The 19285-nt window shown below is 40.6% G+C and overlaps 1 protein-coding gene across 1 annotated transcript; it reads right to left on the minus strand.

Moving 5' to 3' along the window:
- Window positions 1-615: 615 nt before the first annotated feature.
- On the minus strand, window positions 616-8820 carry LOC128373850 (chitin synthase chs-2-like). Its single transcript, XM_053334045.1, has 22 exons — window positions 8795-8820; window positions 8198-8333; window positions 7858-8046; window positions 6877-7747; window positions 6272-6455; window positions 6010-6108; window positions 5642-5827; window positions 5372-5546; window positions 5190-5294; window positions 4882-5023; window positions 4535-4735; window positions 4309-4424; window positions 3914-4082; window positions 3635-3814; window positions 3237-3512; window positions 2958-3135; window positions 2825-2865; window positions 2642-2706; window positions 2177-2287; window positions 1874-2085; window positions 1686-1779; window positions 616-768 (listed from the first exon to the last, which is right to left on the minus strand). Exons 1-22 carry the CDS (start codon window positions 8818-8820, stop codon window positions 616-618), a joined length of 3909 nt encoding a protein of 1302 aa, XP_053190020.1.
- Between the last annotated feature and the right edge of the window lie 10465 nt (window positions 8821-19285).

The raw sequence follows: 19285 nt of genomic DNA on the forward strand, positions 1-19285 counted from the left end.
AAATCAGTAGTATTGCATAAAGGTAGGATTATATGTGCAACATAGAAATATGATTTAACTTTGGTTAATAATGAATACAAAGAGATTCTATTATTTGCTTGTTTGTGCTACAGTTTTGGTGGCCATTGTGTTTCCCCTGATACACATTACCAGCACCAATTTATTATTTTTTCAATTGTTCACTTCATATATTCCTTTCTTTTTCACACTACTGTAAACTTTACACTTTCAGCACTTTTAGTGGAAACGCATCAGCAGCAAACTAAAAGAACAACAACAAAAAAACTTTCTAAGATTTACAATCCAAGGAAATAAATAGCCATTGTCACACAATGATTCATACTAAGTTTAGTGACTTATTGTCGCTCACACAGATACACACACACACACACATCCCTGAGTTGTTTTCTTTTGTATACAGTGTCATTTGTTCCCTCTAAAGCATTCTGTGAAAAACTGGTTCAATAAAAGCCTTTTCTTATAAATAAATCTCACTCGACTAAACATAAATAATATAGCTTACAGTTCATAATGAAAGACATTTTTTGGTAAAATCTCACTTACAGTGGATATTTCAAAGTGCTAAAACATTTGGGTGGTGCACAAAAAGTCTTTTTACACTGGTGTGCCACTCTGTCGGTACTGTGCTGAAGTGTAGAAATGATCATCATCATCATCATCATCACTGTCCTCTGGGTCAGAGTAATCCTGGAGGCTCGAGGTGGAGGTGGAGGTGGAGGTTGATGGGGAGGTGGAGGCGGACTTGAGCTGGAAGGAATATGAATGAAAACATGAATGCCTCAACACCTGTAATACTTCTAGCAGGTGATTAAACAATTCAAGTGCAGTTGGCAGCATGTCAGGGCATTAAGTCTCCGGGCTTTGTTAATTACGGAAAAGTATGTAATTGTAGCACAAGCCTTAATAATTAGTTTTATTTAATCAAAATGAATTCTAAGAATAACAACAACAAATGGTCATATAATATATCATCTTTAAGCAGATGCACAAAGACATATTCATGTGAGTAGGCTCTCTTTAAAAGACAGGCCTCCTGTTTTTGTACCAAAACTATGTTAAAATGTGATTAACAAACATTTGTGGCTGCAAACAAACTTATTGACTGGATTTTGTTAATTTGTAAGGTCTGCTCCTTCTTTTCAAACTCAACAAGGCCTTTAAAAACTAATTGTTTTTTTTTTAAATGTTTAAAAAGTTTAATAAATCAGAGAGGCAACTTTATCTTGATTGACTTTATTTTAAACAACTGCATAGAATTACCAGTAGAAAGCATGATTGCCGTCCCTTGTTCAGTTGGTAGAAAACAAAGCTGTGTCTAGTTCTCATCATCTTGTCAGCTTCCTGTTTTGTTAGGGTTTGTTATTTTAGTTTATTTTATCTTATCTTTGAGGCCTAAATGATTGCTTTATTGGAATTTGGTTAGGGTTAGTTTAGGGTTAGGGCTTTAGTTAGTTTTGAGTTTGAATGAAAACGTGTGTGTCTGAATCTTATCATTAAATCTCACACAGTTTTGTGCCATTTGCCAGCAGTTCTATAAACCAAAGACTTATCATTATTATTATTGTTGGTAATCATAGTATCAGTTATAGTAAATGTAATAACAGAGTTTTGTAACAGTTGCACATTGTAACACTTGCTGTAGTTATAGTATGAGAAGTAGTTACCTTTTTGCCTGCCAGGTACTCATCTTTGCTTTCAGGCTTTGGGTCTTTGTGCTCTGTGTCCGTAAAGGCTACATAATGAATCAGGGTGTATATTCTGGATAAAAACACAACAGGAAAGTTAGACTTTAAACATTTTTAACATTATGAGCATCAAAAACGTGTTGAAAAGAGGATTTGGTGTTTTGTACCTGTGGTAAAACATGGCGAGGAACTGGATCAAAATGGACAAAGCGAATCCGAGAATGAACATGAAGCCAATGGGCTCTACCGTGATATTGCCGTCGTTTTGCAGTTGGAGGTTGATCTTGGGGATCTTGATGGTCAAGGTGGAGCCGAAGAACTGGAGGGTGAATGTCGCCACTAGCCACAGGGCGTTAACGATGAAGAAGGCGAAGTTTATCTGTTTGTTTATGACAAAGATAAGCTTTAGTTAAGTACATTGAACATTGGTTTCCTTTTAAGTATATAACAGTTCATCATACTGACTATACCTTGTTTCTCAGCTCTCGCAGGTCATCAGCGATTTTTTCCTGTGTCTCTTTGTCAGTAACCAGAGGTTTCAGGTACTTTTCCTGCAGCTCTTCAAAGAATATCTCCTCCTCCTGCAGAGAAACACACATATAACTCAATTAATTATTCTGAAGATAGATCATGATAAAGCAGCTTGAAACTCATATAGCAGGTAGAGCAAAAACTAAAACACTGTGTATGTATTTAGCCTTCTGGTATTCCCAAAGATGTATTATTGCTTTCACTGTTTGAGTTTAGTCGCAATAGTAAGTAACAACAAAGACACAGCAAATAACAAAAGACTAATTCTATTCCTCTGTGGCATGTAAAGTCAGTTTTAACCCTGAAACTGAATATGGTGAGCATCATTTCGACATTATACAAAGGTGATTAAAATATAATTTGAGACATATAGTCATACTAAACTGATAAAACAAAAAATGCACCTGGCTGAGTGTGTCCTCCTGCAGGTGTATGTCATCAGACAAAGACTTTAAGTCTCTGACCCAACCTGAAGCGAAGAGCAAGACAGGAGAATATTAGAGAACGTGACATCTAGAGTAGTGTGTTGGAAATCAACATTTTTGCAACAGATTCAGACTGATTTTTGCCAAATCATCAGGACTTACAGTGGGGTTCTTCAGGACAGTCGACAGAAGGCTGCTGAAACCTGAAATGCAATCAGAAATATTATCAGTATCATCTCACACTTTTTATGGGTGACACATTCAATTTCAATCTGTGTTCCAGCATCAAAAATACCTCTCCTCTTCCTCTGGGATGTGCACGTCCTCTACGATAGTGTTTTGGGGCTGAAGTTCAGGCTGTGTGGGTTCTGGGATCTGGTTCTCTTGGTTGACATTGAGCTCCTCACTATCTCCTTGTCTGGACTTTTTACAACATTTGATCCATGAGAGGAAACGTGTGAAGGTGCTTTTGGCTGCAGGGATGAAAATGACTTCAGTCAGCTCAAGCTCTAATACTTGTTTGGTGTTACTCTGTGAATTATTATTATTATCTTTAGTTGTATCTAGTATCTACCTTTTTGGGATGTCGTTTGCGGCTGGGTGGTTGTAGGAGCAGCTCCAGTGGCAGGCTTTGTCTCCCTGGTGCCCCAAGATGAATTGGTCATGTTAACCATGGAGTAAATAGTGAGCAGGAGGTAGGCGCTAGGGACACAAATAATGTAGAGAAAGCCGTGGAATAACAGCAGAAATTCCAGTGGATGCATCATCGCAGTGATGATGTACATGAGCGCCATGGCCACAACAAAGAGGCTGCTGGGTGTCAAGATGGTTTGTTCCTTCACCATTGATGCTGATGGGAAGTAAAGTGGTGGAGAAATATTGAGATTAACGCAGCATTAAACAGGTCTTCATGTATAAATAAAGTAGCTACATAAATGTCTGCATAGTTATGCCTGTTAACATTTAACTCACCTATAATGGACATCGTCACCACCAACATTAGAAATGCGTATAAGATACTCAAGATTGCTGCAATCGTGACCTGAGTATCTGGTTTGAGCCTGAAGCAAAGACCCAGGTAGACAGTAGGAGGGATCACAGCCATGATGAGGGCAACGTTCGAAGAGACATTGAAGACCAAGGTCAAACTTCCTGAAATACACAATAGATGGGCTTAAGTTTTACATATTCTTCTTAGGTAAAAATCCAGTGGATCTCTAAATTATAGTTCACAAAGGGTTATGTTCTAACCTGCGATCAAAAGGCAGATGGTGGCGGGCGCCAGTATTGCTGATACCATTCCAAAGAGCTGGTAGAACATGTAGAGTTTGGACATGGATCTATTCTTCTTGGCAACTGTGTTGGTGGATCCCAGCAAATCCACAACATTAGCCATTGTGGACGGTCCCCAACGCCGACGCTGATGGTGCAAAGAGCCATTAGCATGACTGATGTGATAATGTGATTAAAATTATATGAAAAAATACAAGCACTGCAGAGCAGCACAGGTTTTTCCAGCTAAATCACTTTAAACCAGTGAGATCTACAGTCAAAAATCTATCTATGTCGATTTTGGAATGTTTTTTGTTTTTTCCCCAAATCTTTGTATGTAATCTAGTGAGATTTTGATCAGTCCCTGCACTCACTTGGTTGTAGAGTTCTTTGAAGTCCTCTGGGGCATTGGTGTAGGCATCAGATGCTGCAACATACTCCACTCTCCATCCCTGCTTCAGCAGTAGTGTACACAGCCAACGGTCTTCACCTGCAGGGTACCGAGAATTCATTTATATAAAGGAGGGACTGACAAATCATAAAGGAGGTCAGTAAGACTGAGTTCCAAGACAGGAAGTTCTAAGAAACAGCATCCCTTACCTTGATCGTACTGGATGTGGTGACTCGCCTCGGTGGGTTTGGTGGAGTATCTCTTCATCACGTTGTCGTCCATAAGAGCAGCTCCTCTGAACAGGCTGAAGCACCCAGGGCTGCACAGCACACAACCGATCACGTGCTCTGCGGTCTTTTGTAGCCAGTGGCTGATGGCATATTCAAACTTCTGAAACCAAACTGCAGGACCTACCCAGGAAATACACAAGCATCGTTAACCTCAGTGCACCGATGCTACCTACTGCTGCCTGTTGCTTTTAGAGGTATTTGTTTTGTTAGTCCCTCTCTGGTAAATCTCTCAACTGTTTTTTAAAATGATTTTACTATGTGCCAACCTGAACCCGTGGGGTGAATCCTGCCACATGCTGCCCCGACATGAGGGTACATTTTCATACGATCGATGAGCAGCATCACAGCAGCTGGCTGGAAATCTGTGTCCCCATCCAAAGCGAGGATGTAGGTGTTGTGCTTCTCTTTCTGAAAGAAAAGGCACAGTTTGCTCTGTCTTACATTTATATCAAAACTATTTCATTGAGAAATGCTATCCATACCTTAAAAAAAAAAAAAAATTATATATAAAAATATATACACAACATTTACATTATGAAAAAGTTGACTGTATTATTGCATGTGCTTTTCTCACCTCGATCTCTTTTTGCAGATTTTCCTCATTCTCTCCTCCTCTCTGCCAGCGTTTGTAGTATTTGGTCATGAGTTTCCAGCCCAAAAGATAAAAAAGGTACATGACCTAGGAAAGATAAAATAAGTTGAAACACATTTGTCTCATGTTGCATTGTTGAGTTGAGGAGCAAGTCAGTTCCCTACCTGAGACCACCTCTTCTTGTGGCGGATGAGCTCTTTGTTCTTGAAGTGGACCACAATGTTGTTGCCGTGAGGCATGGTGAGCACAAGACGACCTCCATACGGAGTCCTTATGATCTTCTGATCAGGGACCTGCTGCTGCTTTTTGAAGAACTTCTCATCAATGTTCATGAAGATGCTGGTAACAGAGAATAGATGATAGTGATTTGTACTTCATGGAAAATGTGTGTTTAATGCACCATCATGGCAGACAATTTGATAGGTGGCTCATACTCGTAAACTTCTGTGAGGACTTCCACAAGGGTTTTTGCATATTCGTTGAGTTCAGGCCCCTGACGCCCCGGAACAGTAGTGAATGCATCATCAAAGTAGATATGGGCTTCAAAGGTGAAATCATTGAACTTTGGGTCTTTCTTTGGGTCTTTGTCTGAGTTTTCATTTGGTCTGTACTTGTCCAGTCTGCAATAATCAGAAAATCACAAAGAAGAACAGTGAGGAAATCCACTGTCAGGAAATAATTGATGAAGTTGTTGACAATGTTCAAAGTTCAAAACATAATTTACCTCAATGATTCCACAGAGAAAGAAACTGATGAAAATCAGTCATTTTAAGTAACAGCTAAATTACAGAATGTAACTCACCTGAAGATTGAAATAATGATTTTAATCATCTCATCGTAGTTTTCATGCCACATGGTTGCACACAGATACACCATTGTTTTCTCCAACTCCTGTAAGCCTCTGGAATGAAAAGATTTGCAAATTTGCGAAATTCTTGTTTCCAGTCCTAGCTAGATAAACTCTTCTTCTACACATTCACTTTACTAACCAAGTCCAAAAACACCCTGAAGAATGAAAGATCTAGCTTTTGATGATTACTCTTACACAGAGACCTCAGACTTACCTCCTCGATTTGTCTTTGATCTGAATGTCAAATCGGGTGTTGAAGAGAAGGGACTGTTCGATAAAAGCTCCTTCATAGAGCCTCCTGATGAACAGGTCCTGGGTCCTCTGAATGCGATACAAGTGGAGGTGCCACAAATGGATGGTGGCCAACACAAGACCGAGCCACCAAGCCACTGCCAAACCTGATGGAAGATAAACAAACCACTTAAAGATTTCACCCTCTGACAGGATGAAATATTTTAGTTTATTCAAAAAAATACAGAGCTGCCTAATAAATTGAATGTCAAGTGTCCATTTTTACATGAAACAAAATAACAATGTAGAGTTTTTGGTCATTTTTAATTCTGTTTAAAACAAATCCACATCATGATACAAAGATACTGAGACTAGTTTCTTATTCATAAAAGCCTTGGCTCCTTCATACGCATGAGCACTGTTGCTGACAGGTATATAGGATGGGTTTCGATGGCCTACAGAGATTCCACATTTGGGCTACATGAAAATTAAAAAAACCTTTTGGTCTGGTGACCCGTTCTTGTGACCTTTACATTTATAATTTGTGCGAAACTACATTGTAGAGGATACAAAGCTCAAGTTTCTTACCTGATATTAGACCGATGTCTGTTATGTTGGACATATCCAGGAAGCACAGAGTGTGTGTAACGTCCAAAACCAGATGTGTGAACACACTGCCATTCAGGCTTTGGTTTCTTGCATACACAGCTTCGGTGCAGTAGCCTGTGAAGTTGACGCTTGCGGTCCCGTTCAGACTTGTTCTGTAGTCCTGATAGTAAACGATAACGGGGATGATCAGCAGAGCCATCACAGCCAGAGAGGCCAGGTACAGAGGCAGGATGAAGCATCGTCGCAGGGCATGCATCTTACAAGCAGTAACTGCGAACCAGTGACACAGTGCTGAGCTGACAAGCTGGACACCGATGGTGATGACTATAATCCTTGTCTCACGACTCGGGATGGAAGTAACTACTTCCCAGTCCATCTTGGATAGAGGGACGTATGCACCGAGCACAGAGGCGGTCACTCCGATTCTCAGCATGCTGGACAGGATGTGCAGCATGTTCTCACTCCTTTTTATGTCTTTGCAAAAGTTCTTTAGGAAGTTGGATTTGCTCTTCTCACTGATCTGTCTGAAGTAGTTCTCCCACCAGTTGAAAGACACCAAGAATGACCCACCGACAGCCAGTCCGACCCAAATTGCCGACTTGGTATCCTTCATGATGTATAAGACGACAAACAAGACGTAACCGATCAAAATGAGGATGAAAGCAGTGATTGACGGCAGCAGGTGGCGGTTTCTTTCTTTGGCGGTGCACTGGGCAACCACCTGCAGGAGTGCAGAGAGGATCCCTATGCTGTTCAGTATGGTCACGTTGGTCACGATGTCCAAGTGTGGCATGGCTACAATAGTGAGAACTGCTGCACCCAGAGACACCAGAAACTCAAAGAAGAGTACCTGAAGGAGAAGCAGAAGAAGGTGAGAAAAAGGACTAAGACACATGCTGTGCTCTGTTTTTGGCATCAAGGGTAAAAACAGTTACATAATATAACTGGAACCCGTCTCACCAGAGCAATAGTTGTTTTTCTTGGAGGCTTTGATGTTTTGTAACATGCTTTCCAGAAGCTTTTGAGTAAAAGAAGGGCGCTGGATGCGATGAGAGAGCAGCCGATACACAGCAGAGCGACAGGTTTCTGGTCCGCTGGGAGGATCTTTGTGTCTTCATTGGCGTAGGTGATCATGAGGAGGAAAGCAGTCTAAAAATGATAAATGAAAAAGATGTTATTGTTTAACTGTTGTTAATACTGTAATGTGAAATGAGCGTCTGCTACATAGACAATGACTCGGTGGGACTGAGTTAATATGACAAAATTAAGATTAAAAATATAATAATAAAAAATAACAAACCTTGCTACTTATTGCCAATCCGAACACGAGCACACCGACTACCAATAATGAGATCAACTTTAGCAGCTTGATCATTTTCCATGGCGTGTGCTCATCTTCAATGACCGGGACCTCTCGACAGGTATCCCACGGCCTCCTGATTAAAGATACCAAAATGTCAGGTAGGTACAAAATTGGTGAGCTAAGAAAAATATACACATATAAATAATATATAATTAATTAATAATGATAATAATAAATGATGTCATAAATAGTTAGATACAGACACATACAGTAGCTGAATACGCATATAGATATATAGATATGAAGTGGAAAAACGTTGTAATATATTGCTTAAAAATATACAGTTTTTAATAAATATATTATTTGAAACTACTGCAGATGAATTATGGAATCTTTAAACGTATCCCAAGAAATTTTACTTAAAAAAAAAAAAAAATTGCAATCACTTTTTCCCTCTCTGTGAATTCCTCCAAAAAAGTTAGTTAAAAAGTTAAGTTAAAAGGAAAATGTAAAAAATATTAAACTTCAAAAAATGAAGTCAATGAGGAACTATTCACAACCAAAATGAATGTTAATAAATTCATATGTACTTACTTTGGCAAATCTCTGTCTTCATCCATGATGTGCGTTGCAAATGAGTTACCTGTGTCTGACAGTGAGTTTATAAAAGTGAGCACCTGAAGCTATGACTCATACCTGGCTGGGAACGCCCAACACCCAACACCTGAATTAACTGGTAACGTGCTGTACCACTGTACCAGCATATGAAAGTAGTTACACAGTAGCCAACTGGTTTAAGAAAAACTAGCAGTAAAGTTTTAGTTTTTTCTTGCTCTTGCTCCAGTAGAGTATTAACAGTATTACACCAATGGGGAGCCAGGAGAGAGAGGTGAGGTTGAGGGGCAAGTTGTTGGAAATGAAGGAGGGAAAAAAAAACAATATAAGGAACACGGAACAGACACTGAATAATGACCAGGATGAGCAGGATTTATCACTGCAAATCTAGACCTGGGAGTCTTCATGCAGCGTCACCATCAATAAAGAGAGAAAATAAAATAAATAAAACTGGATACACCTATAGAAGTTTTAGAATGTTACAGTAAATCTAACAGTCCCTAAAGGCTGCAGCAGGTTGTTACGCCTCCTATTGTTTTGAAGTGTTGCACCATGTCTTCAGTTCAAGCATTTCAGACAAATAACATGAACATATCCTCAGGCGGTTTTTACGCTCATGGAAAGTCCAAAAGGAGTGATTTGCACATCAGATTGTAGCATACAACATATCTTGCAAAAGTGTGGCTCAAAGGTGGTTTTTAATTTAACGTTAAAGCTGCAATTCATAATTTCTATCTTTTTGTGCTCTTGTGAAGCAAGTTATTCTCTATCTATTCTCTCAAAGTCCAGCACTATGAATACTTGGGGCATTGGTAGATACCAGATAGTCCTAAAAAACAATTGTTGAACATCTCACTCAAACATAATAAATTCATATTGGATTTTTGTCCTTAAACTGCTTGTTTCACTTTACAAAATTACTGTCCACATTGGATTATGGTAATATCCTGTATACATGTGCTGCTGCTGCCACCTTTAAACCACTGGACCCTTTTTTACCACAGTGCCATTCGACTCATTACTGCAGACAGGTCATCACGGACATCTAGAATACACCAGGGTATTTGTGACTTCATTTTAAAGCCTTGCTATGTACGTCGCTGAGTTATTTAAAATCCTCAGTTGAGCCCAGAGTTAATGACCCTGACATGAGGTGACAGAGCAGGTTTCCTATAGTTCCCATAAACTGTGGAGAACTGGTTTCTGGTACTTCACATGAACTGTAACACAGCTTAGATGTATAGATACCCCTCGGGGGGAGTTTAACTAGGTGATAATGTTTGAAGTAGTGTCTCTATGCATGTGTATAATGATGTGACTTCTTCTCACGTCTCTCGTGCAGAAGAAATCTTGATGTCAATGAGATTTTCTGAACAAATGAAACCTATTAAGTAATTCGATTTTACTTTTGAACTGATCTTAATAACTTTTCTTTCTTTTGCATCATGTAATGTACTATCCTGCACAATTCACACATATATGAAATGTACATCTAGAGTCATCATCTTGGGAGAATAAATATTTATAAGATATTTTATGGATGTGTTCAGATGAAACAATCAGAAATTGAATCAGAGTTTCTGGATGAGAGCAGGGTTAGGATTAGGTTTAGGGGTTAGGGGTTAGGGTTAAGGGTTAGGGGTTAGGGTTTTCACCAGGATGGTTTGTTTGCATAAATATGTGGAGCATGTTTTGGTAAACTTGTGACCTCTGGAAGAACCTGACAGTAAAAAGACGTAAACAGGTGGGTCTCAATCTGCTTCTTAAAGGAGTCAACAGACCAGAGAGTCTCTCAGTCAGCAGCCACAAATCAAACGCAGCCTGTCGTAAGTTATGAGCCAGAAAGCCGCTCAGTAAAGAAGACAGGTGTCTGAACATGCCGTCTCTAAAAGTGACCAGGTTATGAATTTATTGAGGAGGCAATGTCACGTTGCAATGATGATGATGATGATGGTGATGAAGGACCTCTTGTTTTCTTGCTGAAGCAAGTGAATGGGGAGTTGTCATAATCTGGTATAAATAATAATTTACAGTATACAGGGAATAAAATTAGCAATAATATAGAACAAAGTAAAAGTTATAGTGCAAAAAAACTTAAAGTAGAGATGGGAGTGAGTGGAGTACATATAGGTAATAGGTGATGATAATGTGCACAGGAACACCAGTTAATTGTGTTAAAAAAATAATGTTTTTTTAAAATTAATTTTCATGCACTTTAAATTGGAGAATGTTGCAGCTGACAATACTGTACAATCAGCCGATCACAGCTGTCAATGTATGAGTTATTGTGTGGGAAAAAATACTAAAAATGAACTCACTAACACACAGAAGCCCATTTATGTATAGAGTACATTTTAAAATGACCAAGTTTTTTCAGAGATGAGCTACAGTCAAATAAAAGGAGGATCAAAAGAAAAAAGAGTAAAATGTGGATCGTGTAAGCCGTCATGTCTCCCTGATGACTATGAAAAAGCTGAAGAAAACAGCTGACCCTAACCCTAACCCACCTTTTTGTTTTAACTGTGAATATAATCCATAGTCTGCAGCTTTTCTTAAAAGCCCACTGGAACAATTTGCCGTTCTCAGCCTACATGTTGCTTGTCTATTTCTACATATTTTATGTCTCTGCTTCAGGCTTTACTTTCATATTTGCACTCTGACTCTACAAGGAAGTAAGAAAGAATTTTGGAGCGGGGAAAAATCATAAGTGAGCTGTCACTAATAATAAATTCAAGATAACCATTGACTCAATCTTTACAGATGACATCATTCAGAGCCCTCGACTGGCTTCCTTGTGTTTTTAACCATCCTCACCACACGCAACCTTTTCTTTAATGTGGCGAAACTGCCTTTTAACACATGTTACACTTTCATAGACCATACTTGTGTTTTTCAACAAGGAAGAACTCTTTTTTTCTTGCTGTAATCATTCATCCTGTTCATACCGATCAGTTAGGGTTAGGGTTAGGCTATATAAATAAAGCTGCCTTGCCTCATTGATTCAAATAGTTTGTCATGAGCTGTGCAGCACGTCCACATATGTACTGAAAAATTAACATTTAATGAATTGCAGAGGGAGACGTGATTTATGATGTGGTTAAATCTAATTTATGATGTGGTTAAATCACCTGCCTATTCTTCCTTTAGCGACACAGACAATGTTGATTGATGGTTTAGAGCTATATTTACAACCACAGTTGGTCTCGATAGCTCATATGAAAAAGAAAAATATCTTGAAATACTACAAGTTTTTCAGTGGATATAAGAAAACTGTTTGAAATGGGGAAAAAAGATGAAAAGGATGACACGTCCCTTTTCTACTATCAGACTGGCTTATGGAGAATATCTTATTTTTTTAAAGTTTCCTTTTTAAATCTTGAATATGTTGGGTTGTGAATTAACATAAAGAAACATTAGGATACCACTACTACTACTACTACTACTACTACTACTACTACTACTACTACTAATAATAATATTAGTCCTTGGGCAAGGCACATCTGAATGTTGTGCGGTCGTGGCCTGAGATGTGTTGCTGACGGCTTGAATATGATATGTGGAGACACGAGCGCTCACTCAGTCCTGAAGAGGATGCATTACATTCTCTAGATCACTTCTCTGACAGCTATACGTTCAGATGACTTACTGTCTGCTTTCTGCTGCCGCAACATTTATGACAAGCACTTGGAAAAACTTGGTTTTCTTGATCAGACATAGGAGACAGCTACTGCTGCGGTTGCGTCTTCATTGTTGGGTTTCTTCTGTCAGTACAGATGTATTTTTTTTTAAAGCTGGTTTGACTCAAAATCTTTAAATATGATAGATGTTAGGCCAACTAATAAGTTTAACTAAAATGAATGTTTAAACAGAGTTCTTTGAAATGTGATTTAAGTCATGGTGCACAGAAAATCTAACTGAACAGATACACTAATAAACATGATCTAAAAATACCATAAAAAATAAAATTAGCTATTTTTTGAGTAACATTTCTGTGACGGTTGGAGGTGAGCTGTGGGACAATCCTTTCTGTCATGGCCCACCTGAGATGTTTACACTTGGAGCTTTAACACATGAGCTCATACAGGAAGACTTCAGACTTCAGACTTCAGGTTGTTTCTGCATACCTGCTGATGTTTTTTCATCTCTGTAATTATGCTTTGGAAAAAGTCAAAGTTTCTTTGTAACCAGAACAATGTCTCATTTCAGTAGCTTCATAAATCAAGAACTTCTCTTATGACTGACGGTTTATGAATCAGCAAAGCGTCATGTTTACATTCAACAGCATTTGAATTAAATTAAGTTTATTTCCGACTCCAAGTTCCTTGTTTTTTTTAGCTTGACATCATGAGTATCTGACTTTTAAACATGCCGAAACCTGAAATTCAGTTAGGACATTAAATCAGCCAAAACAGGAGCTGAACCTGGTTTGGTATGAATACTGACACTGCTACGAGATGTAAAATCACAGCTGTTAGTCTCGATAAAAAACAGATGAGATGTGTCACACATGGCTGCAACTTAAGTGTAAATGCTTCCGTCTCTTTAGAAGAAACTGTTTGATTATTTTTTAGTTCATTATCAGATTGTTCACACATGCACATGATCATTTAGATTCAGTGAAATGCAGATTTTACAGTTATAATGTTTGTCTCACTTCTTGTTTGTGACACTTGATGTGTTTATTGTCCTGTGTGCAAAAGCGATTGACTCTGCTCCCATCGAACCTGTATGAATAAAGGGTGGATGAATTAATATAAAAACAAATGAAACCTCATATATTGTATATTGTACTGCAAATGTTGTGTTTTTACTGTCTGTCTACTGTGTGTTTTAATCATGAGTCACATCAAAGACAAAGTTCCTTCACATTAATTGAATGTTACAAGTTTATTTCAGGCAATCAGCAGGAGGCACATCTGTAAATTATTATTATCGGCACAAAAAAATAAAACAAAATGTGTGCAGATCGCTGTGTTGTCTCCATTTCTTCTTTAATGTTTCATAGACATGACAGTTGACTACAAAAGGTCTTCCTCAGGTGAAGGTGAGGATGTGAATACAGTAGAGCTGCAGCTTGAGCTTATTTTCATAATCAATTAATGTATCAATGATTTTTTTTTTCAATTAATCGTAAAATGTCAGAAAAGGCCGCAGTTCGATGATTGACTTTGTAGTCGTGTCGTCGGACTTGCGGCCGCATGTCTTGGACACTCGGGTGAAGAGAGGGGCGGAGCTGTCAACTGATCACCACCTGGTGGTGAGTTGGCTCCGATGGTGGGGGAGGATGCCGGGCAGACCTGGCAGGCCCAAACGCATTGTGAGGGTCTGCTGGGAACGTCTGGCAGAGTCTCCTGTCAGAGAGAGTTTCAACTCACACCTCCGGGAGAGCTTCGACCATGTACCGGGGGAGGCGGGGGACATTGAGTCCGAGTGGGCCATGTTCCGTGCCTCCATTGTCAAGGCGGCTGACCGGAGCTGTGGCCGCAAGGTGGTCGGTGCCTGTCGTGGCGGCAATCCCCGAACCCGCTGGTGGACACCGGCGGTGAGGGATGCCGTCAAGCTGAAGAAGGAGTCCTATAGGGCCTTTTTGGCTTGTAGGACTCCGGAGGCAGCAGACAGGTACCGGCAGACCAAGCGGAGCGCAGCTAGGGCGGTCTCTGAGGCAAAAACCCGGACATGGGAGGAGTTCGGTGAGGCCATGGAAAAAGACTTCCGGACGGCTTCGAAGAGATTCTGGACCACCATCCGGCGTCTCAGGAGGGGGAAGCAGTGCACCGTAAACACTGTGTACGGTGGGGACGGTGTGCTGCTGACCTCGACTCGGGACGTTGTGGATCGGTGGAAGGAATACTTCGAAGACCTCCTCAATCCCACCAACACGCCTTCTGGTAAGGAAGCAGGGCCTGGGGGCTTGGGTGTGGGCTCTCCTATCTCTGGGGTGGAGGTCGCCGAGGTGGTTAAAAAGCTCCTCGGTGGCAGGGCCCCGGGGGTGGATGAGATCCGCCCCGAGTTCCTCAAGGCCCTGGATGCTGTGGGGCTGTCATGGTTGACACGACTCTGCAGCATCGCGTGGACATCGGGGGCAGTGCCTCTGGATTGGCAGACTGGGGTGGTGGTCCCTCTTTTTAAGAAGGGGGACCGGAGGGTGTGTTCCAATTACAGGGGAATCACACTCCTCAGCCTCCCTGGTAAGGTCTATTCGGGGGTGCTGGAGAGGAGGGTCCGTCGGATAGTCGAATCTCGGATTCAGGAGGAGCAATGTGGTTTTCGTCCAGGCCGTGGAACAGTGGACCAGCTCTACACCCTCTGCAGGATCCTTGAGGGTGCATGGGAGTTTGCCCAACCAGTCCACATGTGTTTTGTGGACTTGGAGAAGGCATTCGACCGTGTCCCTCGGGGGATCCTGTGGGGGGTTCTCCGGGAGTATGGGGTATCGGACTCCCTGATAAGGGCCGTCCGTTCCCTGCATGACCAGTGTCAGAGCTTGGTCCGCATTTCCGGCAATAAGTCGGACTTGTTTCCAGTGAGAGTTGGACTCCGCCAGGGCTGCCCTTTGTCACCGATAAAAATTATGAACAGGATTTCTAGGCGCAGCCAGGGTGTAGAGGGGGTCCGGTTTGGTGACCTCAGGATTGGGTCACTGCTTTTTGCAGATGATGTGGTCCTGTTGGCTTCATCAGACCGTGACCTCCAACTCTCACTGGATCGGTTCGCAGCCGAGTGTGAAGCGGCCGGGATGAGAATCAGCACCTCCAAATCCGAGGCCATGGTCCTCAACCGGAAAAGGGTGGAGTGCACTCTTCGGGTCGGGGATGAGATTCTGCCTCAAGTGGAGGAGTTCAAGTACCTCGGGGTCTTGTTCACGAGTGAGGGAAGGATGGAACGGGAGATCGACAGGCGGATCGGTGCGGCGTCTGCAGTAATGCGGACTCTGCACAGATCCGTCGTGGTGAAGAGAGAGCTGAGCCGAAAGGCGAAGCTCTCGATTTACCAGTCGATCTTCGTTCCTACCCTCACCTATGGTCATGAGCTTTGGGTAGTGACCGAAAGAACAAGATCGCGGGTACAAGCGGCCGAAATGAGCTTCCTCCGTAGGGTGGCTGGGCTCTCCCTTAGAGATAGGGTGAGAAGCTCAGTTATCCGGAGGGAGCTCGGAGTAGACCCGCTGCTCCTCCACGTCGAGAGGAGCCAGATGAGGTGGTTCGGGCATCTAATCAGGATGCCTCCCGGACGCCTCCCTGGTGAGGTGTTCAGGGCACGTCCCACCGGTAGGAGACCCCGGGGAAGACCCAGGACACGCTGGAGAGACTATGTCTCTCGGCTGGCCTGGGAACGCCTCGGGGTCCCCCTGGAAGAGCTGGACGAAGTGGCTGGGGAGAGGGAAGTCTGGGCTTCCCTGCTTAGGCTGCTGCCCCCGCGACCCGACCCCGGATAAGCGGCAAGAAGATGGATGGATGGATGGATGTCAGAAAACTGTGGAAAGTACTTGTTATAATTTTGCAGAGTCAAAATAAATCATCATCTTCAAATATAACTACTTATGTTTGGTATTTTTGCTTGAAAAATGACTAATAATTATTTAATTAAAATGAAAAAAACAGTTCCTGATTATTTTTCTGATGACTAATTGTTGCTGCCCTCAGGCTCAAATACTGTCGATAAGCTGGGATGATAAATCACTCGTCACCTGTGAAATTAGTAACTGATGTGATTGAAAGAAAGAGGAAGGTCGAACGTATTTTTAGAGCACTGTGCTACATACATACAGTGGATTCATATGCAAATGAGCTAACAGATGTTATAAGTAAAAATTAACAAATAACAGAAACTCACAAAAAAAGGGGAAATTAAAACTAACACAGCAGCTATCTGAAAATGTCCAAAATCTGTTTCTAAAACTAACATAACAAATCAAATCCTGAAGAAAATGTAGCTTTGATGTCATGTTGATGTGATAAGATATATATATGTATTAAGTGTATTCCCAATTATTACCCAATTCACCCTTTTCTGAGGAAACTTGTGTTTTTAGTCACTTTCCTTACATTTCTGATGGTTTGGAAGGTAATTCTTATAATACTACATTGTGTATTTTAGAAAAAGTAAATCAAAAGTCACCCAAGAACTAAGAAATTACAAGGCAAACAATAAAATAGAAATAACAGGGTCAGAATGTTAAATGTGAAGCTGATGCTTTAATATCCAGCTCTCTGTAGTTTTTTTTTTTTTGACAATTTCCAGCAATTAAAAGACTTAAAACAGTAATTTTAATCAGCCCAGGCTTTTCTTACTGTAATCATTCCTCATGTTCATATTGGACATTGAAAAATCCCTTTATAATGGACTTTCAATGGGCTAAGTGAAGGGAGACAAAATCCACAATCAGTGCGACACTATATTTAAAAGTTTACATGAAGTTAATATGAAGCTCCAGACGTTTGAGTCACTCAAATAAATAGGAAATCTTCCAGTGTTTATTTTAGAACACAATGCTTGCTTTGACTGTCCTTTCCCGCTTTCCACAGAAAAGTGTTTCATTTTCATTCATTGTCATCGATTCACTTAAAAATAAACTGAAAATCTGACAGCAGTGAAAAGGTATCATCATGACGCACAAGTACGTTGCTTACGAGGAAATGAAACCCTACTAAAACAATTCTGACCAACTGTGCAGTATCACAGGAAGACTACCAGCATACCTTTGTGTTTGGCCACTTACCATAACAACCAGTTTCCTTTGCCAATCAAGATTAAGGCACTAGACAACATGAGATGGAAGTATGATATGCAGTAAAACTTTGCATAACTAGGTCAAGATGTTTTACACCAGTGGTTCCCAACACTGGGGGAAACTAATCGCATCTAAGGAAGGAGTGTTGGGAAACTACCCCATAAAGGACCAAAATTTGGCTGCAGGTTTCCTTCCAACCAACCAAGCAGGAACACACCCAGCTTGACTCATTTAATCAACTGATCTCAGTCTTTAGACGGTTGATGGGTCAAATCACATGTGCTCTCGATTGGTTGGAAGAAAAACCTGCAGGCACACGGCCCTTTGTGGAGTAGTTTGGAGATGCCCAATCTAAAAAAGTGGCTTCTTTTCTTGAATCTCAGCCTTAGAGTCTTTTATTGCTAGTTTGTTGTACTAGATTGTAAATTGTAAAAAAACAAACCAAAAAAAAAAACAATTAGTGGTTGTGACAGGTAGCATCAAAAGCTAAAGAGTTACCTGTGAACGGAACCACAGTCCCATGCATGAACAGACATCAGGCGCCTTAAATGCAATAACAAATCATGTATGGTCATTACATATCAAACCGTGCATGACGATGAATCTGTGTCAAGATGTTTGATTGCGCGGTTAAGATTAGCTCTACAATATAAAGATGTGAAGCAAAGCGGAGTCATGACAGCTTCTCATTACATTCATCAGTTGCATATTTTTCCATCAAAGACTTCTTTGTCTTCTTGTCATCTTCTCACTGACCATACAACTGTTGTCCTCCCGAGTCAAAATGTTCCTGCTCTGGTTTATAAAGCATAAAGTATGAATTATCGCCCAATTCTGCGTGAGACCTTTTTGTCCAACTTCCTTCCAACTTTTGTCTACAGGTTTTACACCTATTTTTTTGTGGAAATTATAGTCAATAGGCTTCATTGAAATCAGGAGTGTCACACGCACATACAGCCCAATTTGATCTCAGATGGGCCAGACCAGTAAAACCACCGACTGCATAATAACCTATAAATAATATATAATATAACTTTACTGTAATAAAAAATGTACTTATAAAACAAATGAACACCCTGCGATGTTTTAAGAAAAATTAATGCATTTTCACCATTATGTCTCACAAATTACACAATTTTCAATACATGAATGTTTTAAATATGACCACAATATGTATTCACTGTATTCTGGTCATGGTGGGAAAAAACCCTGACGCAGCAGAAAAATTGGAATAACTTTCTGAAATGTTCATATTTTGCAAACATATGCAGTGGGCCGGATCAGACCCTTTGGGTGGCCGGTTCTGGCCCATGGGGCAAATGTTTGACACCTCTGATTTAAATTAAGTTATACCTCATTTTTGAGTTGAGTGTTGACCTCACAGGTAAAATTGAGCTGGTCTGGTTTGTCTGTTTATGAAGCAGTAAGTATAAATGATCACCCAATTCTTTGTTAGACCTGTATGTCCAACTTCATTTAAACTTATTTCTACAGGTTTTATTTATTTGTTCATATTTTTCTGGAAATTATAGTCTACAGGCTTCATTTAAGTTAAATTATACTTCATTTGAGTTGTCACGTTATCAGCAGGAATCAATTTCACGCCCAGTGATTACAGCCTTGTTGAGTGTCGGCATGTGTGTGATTCTTATCAGAGAGGCATCAGGTTATTTGTTTTATTGCTTGGCTGTTCATGCGATAAATCAACAAGTCATTTGTCATCTCAAGGAAGGAACTAA

Source organism: Scomber japonicus, chromosome 15 (assembly GCF_027409825.1).
Source record: "Scomber japonicus isolate fScoJap1 chromosome 15, fScoJap1.pri, whole genome shotgun sequence".
NCBI classification, from domain to species: Eukaryota; Metazoa; Chordata; class Actinopteri; order Scombriformes; family Scombridae; genus Scomber; species Scomber japonicus.

What these genes read in the sequence shown, in the direction of transcription:
- LOC128373850 (XM_053334045.1), bottom strand. Translation starts at nt 8,820, where the DNA reads ATGGATGAAGACAGAGATTTGCCAAA. An exon ending in CTGTCCTGAAGAACCCCACT is followed by an intron (nt 2,707 to 2,824) that starts GTAAGTCCTGAT and finishes TCTTCGCTTCAG; the next exon opens with GTTGGGTCAGAGACTTAAAG. An exon ending in AGGAGGACACACTCAGCCAG is followed by an intron (nt 2,288 to 2,641) that starts GTGCATTTTTTG and finishes GTTTCTCTGCAG; the next exon opens with GAGGAGGAGATATTCTTTGA.